This window comes from Malus sylvestris, chromosome 8 (genome assembly GCF_916048215.2).
Source record: "Malus sylvestris chromosome 8, drMalSylv7.2, whole genome shotgun sequence".
NCBI lineage: Eukaryota > Viridiplantae > Streptophyta > Magnoliopsida > Rosales > Rosaceae > Malus > Malus sylvestris.
The window spans coordinates 13,640,340-13,654,801 of record NC_062267.1 but is presented as its reverse complement, the minus strand read 5'-3'; the positions used below and the strand labels follow the sequence as shown (position 1 = coordinate 13,654,801).

The 14,462-nt window shown below is 35.3% G+C and overlaps 2 protein-coding genes across 3 annotated transcripts; both read right to left on the bottom strand.

Annotated features, from left to right (window-relative positions):
* Nucleotides 1-328: 328 nt before the first annotated feature.
* On the bottom strand, nucleotides 329-1,936 carry LOC126632317 (transcription initiation factor TFIID subunit 15-like). Of its 2 annotated transcripts, none has more exons than XM_050302689.1 (4): nucleotides 1,772-1,936; nucleotides 1,173-1,597; nucleotides 902-1,019; nucleotides 329-648 (listed from the first exon to the last, which is right to left on the bottom strand). In XM_050302689.1, the coding sequence occupies exons 2-3, from the start codon at nucleotides 1,577-1,579 to the stop codon at nucleotides 926-928; spliced, it is 501 nt and encodes a 166-aa protein (XP_050158646.1). In that variant the 5' UTR covers nucleotides 1,580-1,597; nucleotides 1,772-1,936; the 3' UTR covers nucleotides 329-648; nucleotides 902-925. The 2 variants fall into 2 exon arrangements, with proteins under 2 accessions (XP_050158646.1, XP_050158645.1); XM_050302688.1 differs by having other exon boundaries at nucleotides 943-1,019; nucleotides 1,772-1,929.
* A 10,616-nt stretch (nucleotides 1,937-12,552) lies between these two features.
* On the bottom strand, nucleotides 12,553-13,870 carry LOC126632318 (uncharacterized). The gene is made up of 2 exons (XM_050302690.1): nucleotides 13,817-13,870; nucleotides 12,553-13,370 (listed from the first exon to the last, which is right to left on the bottom strand). The coding sequence occupies exon 2, from the start codon at nucleotides 13,236-13,238 to the stop codon at nucleotides 12,798-12,800; it is 441 nt and encodes a 146-aa protein (XP_050158647.1). The 5' UTR covers nucleotides 13,239-13,370; nucleotides 13,817-13,870; the 3' UTR covers nucleotides 12,553-12,797.
* Between the last annotated feature and the right edge of the window lie 592 nt (nucleotides 13,871-14,462).

Here is a 14,462-nt window from a genome sequence, read left to right as displayed (position 1 = left end):
TCCATGTGAACACGAGAACAGTTCCTTTGGTGCATATTTGCTTTCTTTCTTTCTTTCTTTTTTTTGATCCGTTGGTATATAGTTTGCTTTCACAGATATATATGTATGTTTATATATATATAGCATGTTATGGACAACAATACTCGTTTACAGTTTTTAAGAACTCAAATATTCCTTGGACCACTCAGAGGATAAAAGCATTCTTGATACTCGGGATGGAGCATCTTCCTCCATCTTCATACATATCCTCCTCTTTTCCGCTCTCTAGAAATAGGTATCAGAAAGTAATTAATCAATCAAATATACTTGCAGCAAGTAGATGTTTCAATTATCCAAGATAACAACAGAGAATTAATTCGATTAATAGTACCAGAAAACAACATGCCTTTCATATCATAAGAAAGCTCACAAAATAATGCCAAATGATGTAGCTTAGTTAAAGTACATTATCAGAATTCAACTTAAGCTCTCTAAAAAGATAAATATCCAGAAAATGGAAAGAAGGTGGGGAAGGAAAAGGGAATTGAAAAAGGAAAAAAATATAGAGGGTGAATCATCTGGGCCACTAGAGTGGCTAGCTAGGTAGTTCATGTCATCATAAGGGAATCATGTTCTTTTCTCAGTTCCTTCAGCAAAGTACAGCAGTGCCTGAATAAGATGAGAATCAAATTTATATATTAGTTTAAAAAATTATAAAAAAACAAAAAAAAAATATTTGAAAGTAAATATATGTTTAATAAGAAATAAGGGATGAGTGGTGAGCTCCCACAGTGTAGAAAAGCTTTGTTTTGGGGTTTGAGAGGGAATGCTCTGTGTCTTACATTATCTTACGCCAACGAGTTAACATCGCTTCGTTATCTATATTTTACTTCAAAATAGTCACGTTTGTGCATATACTCACCGAAAAGCATGAAAATTTTAGGAGTTAAAATGGAGACTTGCCATCGTTGGAGTCCCTTGGAGCATTGCATCTGAAACATTCCGTCCTGCTAGCGAAGTTGTGCTCGTTGCACCCTGGTCTGTGCCATTTAATTGAACAATTACCATTATTTTCATGACATGGAAAAGTGGTAATATACACAAACATGATAAAATATGGGAGTAATATTGCTACATATTCATTGAAAGATATTGTGACTAATCAGTAAAATGATAAAATTTGCAAATTTAACCTTGTACAAATCCAGTCTCCAGATTTCCATCCGGAGCGACCAGAGCTACTTCCACCGCTGCCAAAGCCAAACCCTCTGAGTGGCCTAGGCATGTCCCCCTCAAAGCCGCCGCCACCGCCACCACTGGACAATTCGTCCTTAGCCGCACCACACTTAAAGCAACTGGAGCGGCTGGCAAAGTTGTGAGCTGCACAGTTGCCAACGGTGCAGTACCAGTCACCGGGGCGGACATCCGGACCAGTGGTGAATCCATATGAACCACCACCACCTCCACCTCTTCCAGTGCCAAAACTTCCGTACTCAACTCTCTCCCCACTTTTTGGATCCCCACACCTCTGGCACGAGTCCCTCCTTTGGAAGTTGAGATGGTTGCACGACCTACAGTTCCAATCTCCTGGCCTGCTCATCTTTCTCAATTTGGACTTCTAGATTTCAGACATATGATAAAAACAATAATGTATCAGTTAAGTGCAACGAAATTCCCCCGTACCCTCTTAAAAAATTATAACATCATTTTGGCAAACTTCAAACTCTTTACGGACAAACTAACCTAACCTACAAAAGCCCAAGAGTGAACTTAAAATTTGAAAAAGCCTCACCTTATGAAAACAAAGTTGAAAAAAAGGCCTGAAGAATATGAGACTAGTGATGGATGAATTTGGTGATTAAGGTGATGGGGTTCGGGAGGTTTTTATACTTGCTTAAGGGCCTCGAGAAGCGGGTGGTGGATTGCAACCAGTAGAGGTTTAGGTACGTGGTTTTTCTTTTTTTGATATTCTCTGCATCACTTTGCCTTCCTTGAACAATGGAATATCTCATCCCAAAAACAAATAAAAAATAATAATAAAAAAAATTAAAATTAAAAAAAAAACCCAAATAAGGAAAAAGAGATAAAGAGAAATTGAAATGAGATTCTAAAGATACCAAAGATAATTCGATAACAAAGCTTTAACTACTGTTTCTTTAGGGTTTCTAGAGGTTGCAAATGCAAGAACATTTTCATTATAAATTTCTCTAGTTAATTAGTTCCATAAATGCCCTACTTTATGCATCCACCTCGTATTCCAATATCTATAAATGCCCTAGTTTTAGTATAAATTAGCACAGAACAGAATGAAAAAAACATGGGATATTTTGAGTCTAATGAATTTAACTAGTCTTAGGTTCTCTCTCTGTTTTTATTGTTTTTCATGGTCTTGTTCTTTTGGTTGGGGTTGTCATTATTTGTGTTTGTGTTTGAGATGTACTAATTGCAGTACCCAATTATGGATTTTTAACTATGTCGTTAAAATGATTAGCTTGATGTTTAGAATTTAGAATTTCGTTATTTACATTTTCCGGAACCTTTTACCATATTAAATTTTGTCGCCCCACCCCCCCTTTCTCGCGACAACTACTTACTTCGCCACTGCTAACACTCTTTGAGTGAATTGGAAATGATTCGCAGTGAAACGGCATATTGCTCTACACGAATTTGAGATGAGAGTTAGAGCAAAATTCAAAGTATAAAAAGTCGGGTTCTTTATTATAATGTCATGCATTTGTACAGCATATTGAGCAAGGAAAAACATGTTGATTTGACTTTGTTAAACTAATTGTACCATATTATATATATATATATTGGTCACGTCCCCACAAAAAGCGAATAGCCTGCATTGTAACCTCTAAACAACAACAAATCTTTTGACCATTTCATATATTTAGGACCCTCATTTGCGCCAACAAGCTTGTTGGCTTTCCTGTTGAGTCAGGATCTTGGATAAGCAGGAACAAAATTCTTTGTTTTTTACAAAATGAATATTCTTCGCACATAAAAAAACCCTAGGGCGAGAAAGGACCCCACCACTCTTATTCTTATCTCAAAATCTATAACTAAGGAGTGGTCAAGTATGGTTTTATGCAATTGAGAACACCCCCAATCCTAAGGGTCTCACTATACGAGGAAAAATGGTGGTTGCTTTCAATGTTTTTTTAATATTCTTTTTAGTACTTGGAAACGAAATTTTTTTTCCTTCATGTGAAAAGGGTACGATACGTACCATAATTTCTTTTCTACCTATACCCCCAGATAGTAAGTACTGATTTGGTATTTATGTGCTTTTATAAAAAGTGGGTATAAAAAAAACTGAAATAAAAAAGGTGTTTGGTAAACACTTAAAACAACTTATTTTCACAGTTTTGGCTGAAAAGAAACTGAAAACGTGAAGTAGCAAAAATGAGTTTATTCTCACAGCACAACAGAATTAATTTTGTATTAAAAGCATAACAATACCAAACCAGCCCTAAAGGGATATTTCACTTGAGGTCAATTATTTATTTATTTTAGGATCAGGTAATTTTCAATTTAGAGAGAGATAAATGAAGAGTAAACTTGGGTAAGTTGACACACCCCGATCCTAGAATCAAAGCGTGCTGGCCGTCACGTGAGTATGACGTAACCAAAAGTGCAACGCGGAAGCAATAGATAAGAGAAATACGAGGAAATAAAAACCAAATACTAGCAATAATATCCGACTAGCATACTAGAGTAAGTTTAAGTGCGAAACACACATATTCAGAGCATAAAAACTAGGTGCGGTCAAGTAGGACTATAACTAAATTACAACACCCGAAGGTGAGTCCTACATGAGTAGTCTGTCAGATGTTGTGGGAATCCTCATGGGCCACCAATGCTGCTAACTAGAACCTGGAGGGGCGCAAAACAAAATTGAGTGGGTCAGTAAAACAAAGCTTTTTGAAAACATTTCAAATAATAACATTCTAACCCCTCGCTGTAAAACCTGTATAGTTTCCCAGAAAATAACATAATATGCATATATTTCTTCAAATATCTCAAATCACCAATCTTTATCAAAACCAGAAAGTATGCCATGCAATAAATGTCAATAACAGATTAAGAATGCATCAATATAACAGGTGACATAATGAATCAACCGGAGACCCTGCAGTTAGTCCTGTACGGTTAATTTCATAGCTCAATATCCAAACCAACCGGAGTAACCACAGTGACCTGTACGGCACTACTCTGCACATAAATCGGAACTACCTGAAGTAGTCTGTACGATAAGAATGGTGTAAGAATACGCTCTAGTGCTTCTCTCATCAACAGCTATATAATAATCTAAAATCACCTACAGTCGAAACCACTCTATGGTTTGTACGACATGTCGGAACCCTCTCATGGTCTGTACGACATGCACCTACTTGGATCCAAGGTGAGCTTGCGGTGCGGGGTGAATAATATAAGCACTAACACCAGGGGTGCAGGTTATGAGCTCTCAACACAATTCACATCATCAATAGGTCACATGAATAACATAAACTCACCTGATACTCACCTGTGCGTCCACAACACCATTTCACATATATATGCATCAATTACTAATTCATAATATGCATGCATGGCATTTTAAAAACATACTTTCATTTAAATTCAATTTCTGGGAAATTCAGTAGTATATAGGTAATAACAGAAAATAACTGCCCACTCACTGATAAGTCGAAGGGTTGTAACTCCCGTGACGTCCTTGAATGCGCTTGTCCTCGGGATAGGTATCACCTATATGCGAAACAACTAAAACAACGTTATTTAAAGCACATAACCGACAATTCGTAATAACTTCTCATACGATGCTCAATTTGGGTATACGAATATACCACAGTGACCTACTCGACGTCACGGACGTCGAGGTATTTTTAAAATAATTTTTGGACTTGCCATGCGCCCCCAAGCGCCAGGATAGGCATGGGTCCATGCGCCCCCCACCGCATCATCCCCTACCTCCAGTCACCGGAAAAACTCGCCGGCACCAGAAACTGGGCAGACCTGTAATCGCCCTTTTCTCGCTCGATTCTCAACCATTTTCCATGAAATTTTCACCAAAACTTCACAAATTACGAGAGGAAGAAGGCTATACCTTTAAAAACTTCCAAATCCTTCGAAATCACATCGGGAAATTTCACCCAAAACCGGCCACCTTCGAACCTTGTGATCCCGACGTCCAAAACCTTCAAACGAACGTCCCTGAGCTTTGTGAGAACCTCCTAAAGCTCACTGTGAGCTTGGATTGTCCTAAAAACCAACCATTACAAAGTTCATGAATAGTACCCAAATCGGACCTCGAGTTTTCAACGTGAAATCGAAAGATTTCTTACCTAAAATGGGTATGGATGAGTTCGTAGGGTCCTCACGAGTACAATGGTGCCCTTGGAACCTTCGATCCATGCTTGGATGATCGTGGGTGAATGTGTCTGTACGGTTTTGAGAGGAAGAGAGAGAGAGAGAGAAACTGAGAGTGAGAGAGGGTACGGGATAGTGCGACACGGGAGAGAGAGGATAGTGATTGTTTTGTGTGTGGGTGGTCCATCTAAGTCCCTAACCACACAAAATACAATCAAATTTTTAATCCAACTCAATTGCTTCCAAAAATTTAGGAATGTATGCAATATTCAAATTAATATGTCACACATACCTTAGCAACAGTTAAGGGCAATTTCATCTTTTCATGTCAATGATAATGTAATTCCGGGATGGGTTGTGACATAAGTGGTTTTAGTCTTACACGATAAAAAATAAAAAATAAATAAAAAAAATCCATTGACCTAAGTTTGAAAATAAAGTGACTATTTACTAGATATTCAATTTACTTATATGATGTTGGAAAAAAAAAATTATTTATATGATGAAATACAAAATTATTTATTGACCTAAGCTGAATTTCCTAGATATTAAAGGAACAAGTTATATGTTAAGCCATCAATTAGTATAAATATAAATGCAGCGATCATAAAATGTGATCCTTTCTATATCTTTCTCGAGTATATATTACCCGATTTTTGCATGCTATGCCTTATAAGATTACTAACCATTAATCCACTAGGTCAGAAGCTTCTCAAGCTCAAGGAGCACTCAGTTACTTCATACCATTCAAATCGGTACCAAATTGTGGCAAATTCCAAATATATAATATACATGACCTCAAAATAATTGGGATCAAGGGTCAGCTAGAGATGATAGGGATATAAGCTTCTATCAATAGGGAAACAACCTGAATTACCAGCCAACTGACGAATCCTCCCTTTGCGCCTCATCATACGATGAACTACTAGTAAGTTCACAGGCTTATTATCTTAGGTCGGAAGCAGTTTACATGATTATGTAAATGATTTCTACACATCAATAGCTTTTTTTTCTTGTTTTAAAATACAGTTAACCAACATGTTAACTACTCGACTCACTAGTTTTTTTTTTTTTGGGTCAAAACTCATTAGTATTATTTAGGATTAGGATTGGTCATTGGTTCCACATGGTAAGCTTTTTTCTTTAGCCATCTCGGTTATTTCAAAATTAAATCTGCATGCTTCTGCTCAATAATATTCCAATTTTAAAGTATCAAAATAAAAATTGTATCAAAAAAGAATAAGTATCAAATAAAATTTCTTTTTAAGAAAAATATTATATTATTCCAAACAAATTAGTCAGAATTATATCCATGAATCGCATGAATCACCCTCTCTCATCATATCCAATCTTATGCATAAAATATGATCACACTCGTGCATGTCAGCTGCTTCGCTAAATTAGAGAAGATATGTCACCATTGCCCAAGACATAACTAGGCACATAGCCGAAGCCAAACATAAAAGCTGTTGCATGGCTAAGGAGCTTCAAACAATGAACGTCCAAATTTTAATAATTGAGAGAACGTGGAGTAGTAGTGGAGGATCAAAACCAAAGGAAGAAAGAAAGAGAGGGGGAATTAATTGGTAGAGTTTCGATAAAGATAGTCGAAGCTGATGGATGATGATGGAAGAGTCTTCGAGGTTCAAATTTTGACCATCTTTTATCCTTTTCTTTTTCTTTTGTCACTAGTAGTACATTAGTACTGCTATGCATGGCTTTTTCACTGTCATTTTTTCCTTTTCCTCCTCACAATCTTCGCTCTGAATGTTTAAATAATTAAGGGGATTGAAATAAAAATAAAATCGAATAAAAATTCAAGATTACTCACCGTGGCATTTTTCTTGGGGAATGGTAAAGAAGGCTGTAGCAAACTGTGAAAAAGCAAAAAGAAAGGAGGGGACTGATTCGATTCTCTCATTGGGAAATGCTTCCATGCATGACCATGACCAAGCCCCGATACAATACACCAATCATATATATCTTTTCGCTTTCTCTGTTTTAATCTTTTTAATTAATAACACGTAAACAATTCTGATTAAAGCAATGTTAAGATGTTTGTGTACAAGTAGTTCATGCATTTTGAGTTTTGTCTTCTTCCCTTTTCTACCAATGGAGAAAAGTTATAGATGCAACCATAACTTTGGAGCAGTTTCTAACTTTTACATGCATGCAGGCTAAATATTTCTTTTTATATACAAATAAAGATAAGAGCATTAGGCGAGCTATATTTCTATGCTTGTGTTTGTTTAATTATGTTATCATAAAATAAAAATAAAAAGATTAGAATATGGAAAATTAACTCAATTCTATAAATTATGTTTGTGAGTTTCATCTATTCACGTATCATATGCATATTGTTGTTCAAAGAAAATCTAAAAGCACAAAAGTGAAGTTTTATGTTACTAATTTTTTCAAATGTCTTATTATACCGACTTCCTTATTAATTACTTAATTTGCGGTTAAAAGTCTCAGCAAGTTTTGGATTCAACTCCTTGAGTTAGCATGCACTATAATTGTCAAAATGAGAGATTTTCTAACTGTTGTATAAAGTTAGCAATTTTTGTATCTTATTATGTTATAATGTATTTTTGATATTTATGTATTAGGATTTTCTAGTGGAATAAGGATTATTATTCAATTTTTGTATATTATTATGTTAAGGTATTTTTGATATTAATGTATTAGGATTTTCTAGTAGAATAAGGATTATGATTGGTTTTCTGTTTGTTGCTAGGGTTTAAGATGTTCGTTTGTTTTAAGATTAAGTCTTTATAAACACCTCTTGAAACTTCGTAGGAATTACAAGGTATAGTCTTTTCAGGTTGTGTAGCCATCTTTTGTTTGATTTCTCTAGTCTTAGTCAGTGAATAATTGTTAGTTTTCATTGTGATTTTTTTTTATTATTTAGCTTTCGCTTATATTGGTTTCATTGGTTTTTTTTTGTGAAAAATAAATTTATTCAAAGAGAGAAAAACTTCGCCGCTTCCAGTACAATAGAAGAGAAAAGTATTTTTAGCAATAGTGGGTAAGACCTATTCCAAATAAAGTGTCAAGAATGGAGTGCCCAATGCTAATAATGACATCAGCAAGAAAATCCCATGATATAGAAGGAAAAGATCGTGCAAGTAATCTAATTTTCTCAATATTAGTCTTCAATCACCAAGGCGTTTTGTACTTGTTCAAAATGGAAAAGTTTGGAGTCACCTTTAGCACAACATCCTTAAAACCCTTGATGTCAATTTTTTGTGCTTGTTTTCGTGTGTCAATTTTTTGTTTGTTTTTGTTTTCTTGGGTGTTTATTTATTTATTTTTTCTTAGGGGTTGGTTGGCCTTACATTTATTTGTTAGTTTTTTTTTTGTTGAAATTATGGTCATGAATTCTTGTTTCTTAATTGTCAGTCTTTACTTTGCTGCGATAGAGTTCTGAAGTAGTTGTTGTGATAGAAGAAAAGAAAATTTCGTCGGACAAATATATGTCTACAGAATATTAAGATTAAGATTTTTAAAATTTGTTCTTCTTCTTTTTTCCATTACAACAAAAAAGAAAAAAAAAAATCAGACGAACTATTTTTGTCCCATAAACTCATATTTTGTAGTCTTAGGTTTTGCCCGACAAACCGTTATTGGGCAAAATTCATCACGCAAAGTTCGTTGTGCAAGGTTTTGCCTGACAAAAATTAGAAACCTTCAAACAATGGCACTTTGGCCAACAAAAATTTCCGATGACAATTTGGTTGAGCAAAACTGCATTGATCAACTTTGCTCGACAAACACCACATGCCCGACCAAAATATTTCATTGGGCAAAGTTTAAATTTTACGAAAAACATATATTATATTTAACTCGATGAAACTTTCATTGGGTAAGCTTTATAATAAAAAATATATAAGGCTTACCTGACGACATCTTTTGTTGGACAAAAGATCTTTAATATTTAAAAAATAATAATAATATATATATATATATATATATATATATTTGTGTTAAATTATGTTTAATATTGGTTATTTAATTTTTATTATATTAATCTCATAAGATATCAAAATATTACAAAAAATTATTTATTATTAAAATCCAAATGTTCGAACAATTATATTAAGATTGAAAAATAAATTTATTCTAGGTGTGAAATTGGTTCACTCGTCCAACAACTTCATCCTAGAAGATTTGCATCTCTAGAAATTATAAATTCTAAAAATAACAGCAGAACGAGTGCCACTCGTCCATCTTATTCTTAAAACCATAGGGCGGAGGGTTAGAGCTTCATCATGAATTTCTAAAGTCATGTAATGTCTGCGCAGCTTATACTTCCACTCCCTAAAGGACTAATTCCACGGCTGTGTTATGCACATAATCGGACATACCCGGTAGTTCCAGGTCGATCTTGAAGTTGTTTTGAAATAGACAAAAAACAAGTAAAATTAATAAATAATTATCTCGAATAAGTAAAAATAGTAAATATATTAAATAAAAAAACACATTTACCAAGAGCTCTGCCATCCGCCTACTTCACCTCAGGAAAGATATTTTTCCATTTAGAGCAACTCCAGTGTAGGAGCCCTCCCCCCAGGCAATTCACTATTTAATCCACCTAGTGAACAGTAACTGCCCTTAATGAATAGTGCATTCCCCTGGCAATTGCCTTTTGCATCTCCACCCCTGCACTGAATAGCCCTGGCAATTGGCAATAAAATATTAGTATTTTTTTATTTATAAAATAATACATAATAATTTTATTTGTAATTTCGGATAAGATTTTTAATCGTTCTCGTTGCACCACGTGTCATTATCCGAAAAGCCAATAGTAATAAAATTTTTGTATTTTTGTATTTATAAAATAATTCAAAATAATTATATTTGTTATTTCGGATAAGATTTTTAATCGTTCTCGTTGCACCACGTGTCATTATCCGCAAAGAAAATTATTGGTGATGGATTTCCGATAAGATTTTTAATCGTTGTGTCAAGGCACGTGTCATTATCTGAAAAGACAATTATTGGTGATGGATTTCTGATAAGATTTTTAACCAATCACGTCGTGCCACGTGTCACAATCCGATTACAATCTTTGAGGATAGATTTCCACCAGATTTTTAACGAATGACGGCATGCCACGTGGCATTATCTACAACCTAATCCCTTCTGAATCCTCCATATAATCCCCCATCCATCCTCATAAATCTCACACCAATTTTCTCAAGATCTCTATCATTATTCATAGTTTATGCTTCCTTCTTCGCCAAAATCCCTATCATTATTCATAGTTTTTGCTTCCTTCTTCACCAAAATCCCTATCATTATTCATAGTTTCTGCTTCCTTTTTACAATGTCTTCTTCTTCTTCTTCAAAGATGATGTGGGAAATCGAGCAAGAAGAGGAAGAATTGTTTAACCAATCACAAGGAATGTTCAATGTTAGGGATTGGGCCCAAAATGAGATGGAAGAGGATGACGAGCGTAGACGGAGAGATGACGAATCAAGAATGGCAGGAGCCTCACAATCCCGTCGAGTCGTCCAAGCTGTGGCTCATATCTGCAGGCCCAACCGTGCTGTAAACATTGATAGAAACAGGCAACGACGAGGTCAGGAGCTCTTGGATGATTATTTTGTCCGTAACAGTGCATTCCCTGAAACATACTTCCGACGTCGTTTTAGAATGGAACGACATTTGTTCAACAAAATCATGGGTGCTGTTTGCAACCATGATTCTTACTTTGTGCAAAAGCCGGATGCTTTTGGTGCTATGGGTCTCCTGCCTCAGCAAAAAATTACTGCTGCCTTGCGGATGCTTGCATATGGAGCAGCTGCAGACCAAGTGGACGAGATAACGAGGATGGGACAATCAACCATTCTTGAGTCCCTCATGAGGTTTTGTTCGGCAATCGAATCTATCTACACCGCAGAGTACCTCCGGAGACCTACTCATATGGACTTGCAAAGGCTTCTGAAGAAAGGCGAGATGCGAGGTTTTCCAGGGATGATTGGAAGCATTGATTGTATGCACTGGACTTGGAAAAACTGTCCAAGTGCATGGCAAGGCGCTTATGGGGACAGAAAAGGATTAAAAAGTATCATTTTGGAGGCGGTGGCATCTTTTGATACATGGATTTGGCACGCCTTTTTCGGGGTTCCAGGAGCTCAAAATGACCTCAACGTCCTTGCCCAATCCCCAGTGTTCAACGATGTCCTGCAAGGAAAGGCACCAAAAGTCACGTATGAGGTCAATGGACGTATGTACGACGGGCCATACTACCTAGCTGATGGCATTTACCCAAGGTGGTCAACATTTGTCAAAACAGTGCCACGTCCGCGCAGTGCAAAGGAAAAACACTTTGCAAGATGTCAAGAAGGGTGCAGGAAGGATGTGGAGCGTTGTTTCGGTATCCTCCAAGCTCGTTGGGCGATCATCAGGGGTGCTGCCAGATTGTTTGATGTAGAGTCGCTTCGATCCATCATGATGACGTGCATCATTCTTCACAACATGATTGTGGAAGATGAGTACGATTATGAAGCCGTTGATGAATATGAGCCAGACACGATGAACAATTCAAGAACACGTATATATTGTGCTCATGACGCCACCGATGAGCCCGTGCAACATGAGCCATTAGAAAGGGATGGACGTTACAATGAAAGGATCATCCAACGATATACTGCACTTCAAAGGTCAAATATGCACAATGCCCGCCAACTTGACTTGATAGAGCACCAGTGGGAATTGAGGGGTGCTGACGATACTTAAGTTCATTAGTGTTTGTTTTTATTTGGTGTGTTTATTTTATTTTATGTGGTGTGTTTTTTTAGTTCATTTAGTGAGTTGAAATGTAATTTTATTTTATTTGGTGTTTGTTTTTATTTGGTGTGTTTATTTTATTTTATGTGGTGTGTTTTTTTAGTTCATTTAGTGAGTTGAAATGTAATTTTATTTTATTTGGTGTGTTTATTTTATTTTATGTGGTGTGTTTTTTTAGTTCATTTAGTGAGATGAAATGTAATTTTATTTTATTTGGTGTTTGTTTTTATTTGGTGTGTTTATTTTATTTTATGTGGTGTGTTTTTTTAGTTCATTTAGTGAGTTGAAATGTAATTTTATTTTATTTGGTGTTTGTTTTTATTTGGTGTGTTTATTTGGTGTGTTGATGTTATTTTATTTGGTGTGTTTAAATGTGTTTTGAATAAAGTACTAAGTTCAATAAATTGGAAACAACATAAAGTACTCTATTCAATGAATAAGAAATTACAACCCGAATAAGAAATTACAACCCGAATTGATTGGAAAATTATGGGTTCGTGAATGGATGATAACCATCACCTAACCAATTTGTGGTGCTAGGATGATCTTCTCTTGTCATGCTAGGATAATCTTCTCTTGTGGTGCTAGGACCATCTCCTCTTGCTCTCGCTTCTCTTGCACGCCTCCTTCGCAACACATTCGCTTTCTCTTACTTCCAAAAATATTTAAAGTCTGGAGACTTCCCTTCTAAAGGCTCCTTCATAATGTCACGATCTCGTTCAGCCATTCTTTCTTCTCTTCTATGTTCCCTTTCTTGCCGAAGTAGTTCTCTTTCTCTCTCATCAGCTTCAAATTTTCTCTCAAAAGCTGCAGCTTTTGCATCCTCTCTAGCCTTATCAGCCTCAAATTTAGCCATTTCCAGGGCCAAATTCAATTCACCTTGGCGGGCAAGATCTTCCATATACTTTGCATAATCATTCTTGGAAGCATTACCTTTTCTCTTTGAAGCCTTCTTACCTTGAGGCCTAATTGGATAACGGGTCGACCCCGACGCTTGTTCAACGGGGGGCGTTTCAGGCACTTCTTCATCATCTTCATCATGATCATGCGAGGCATGCTCAGGTGTAGAGTGTAGAGGGGTGCTGTTCATGAAAACTTCTGGACCGACATGCACAACTCTAAATTTAGGACAATCTTTGACAATATTCCAACATTCAAACCGGGTGAATGTTTTGTTTTTGCTTTTGGTTTTGGCACCATACCAAGCTTGTGCTTGAAGTTCCTACACAAACAAATAATTATAATGAGAATAGGTAACAAATAAATAATTATAATGAAAGTATGTAACAAATAAATAATACAAACAAATAATTATAAATGAAAGTAGCTAACAAATAATTATAATGAAAGTAGGTAACAAATAAATAATACAAACAAATAAATATAATGAAAGTAGCTAACAAATAATTATAATGAAAGTAGGTAACAAATAAATAATACAACCAAATAATTATAATGAAAGTAGGTAACAAATAAATAATACAAACAAATAATTATAATGAAAGTAGCTAACAAATAATTATAATGAAAGTAGGTAACAAATAATACAAACAAATAAATATAATGAAAGTAACTAACAAATAATTATAATGAAAGAAGATAACAAATAAATAATACAAACAAATAAATATAATGAAAGTAGCTAACAAATAAATAATATATTGTTACCTGATCCGTTAAATTTTCCCCACTTCGAAGATTACCACTAGCTTGTGCCAAGGCGTCTCTTCACGTACTAAACGATTGACTAAGTAATTTCCAACGACTGGACATCGATTCCTTAGTTCTTTGCCCACCCATTTTCTCAAGATAATTGGTATGAATAAGACTCCACATTTCTCGCAACTGCATCTCATTACCCGTAATCGAATCATGAGTAACTTGAACCCAACTAGTACACAACGCAACATCTTCAAGAAGCGTCCAATTCGTACCTGGTTGAGTAGTCATTTTGTTGGAAAAAAATTGGATTGAAACTTTGAAAGAAAGATAGGAATGTGGTTGAAAGTAGTTGAGAAAATATGAAATTGTGGTGTAGGGTAGAAGATAATGAGAAGGTATTTATAGGTGAAGTGAAATCAAAATTTTTTATAATTTTTCATAATTTTTTTTCGGATTTTTAAGAATTTTTTTACATTTTTTTTTAAATTTTTATTCACCTAATTAATCTCTGCCGTTGGATTTTAAAAAATTTAAATTCCAACACTCCAGATTGTGCCACGTGTCACAACGGTAACATTTTAGATTTTTAAACTGTTTTTTCTTTTTTTTTTTAATTTACAAAGCCTAATAACGTGGACCGTTGATCTTAGAT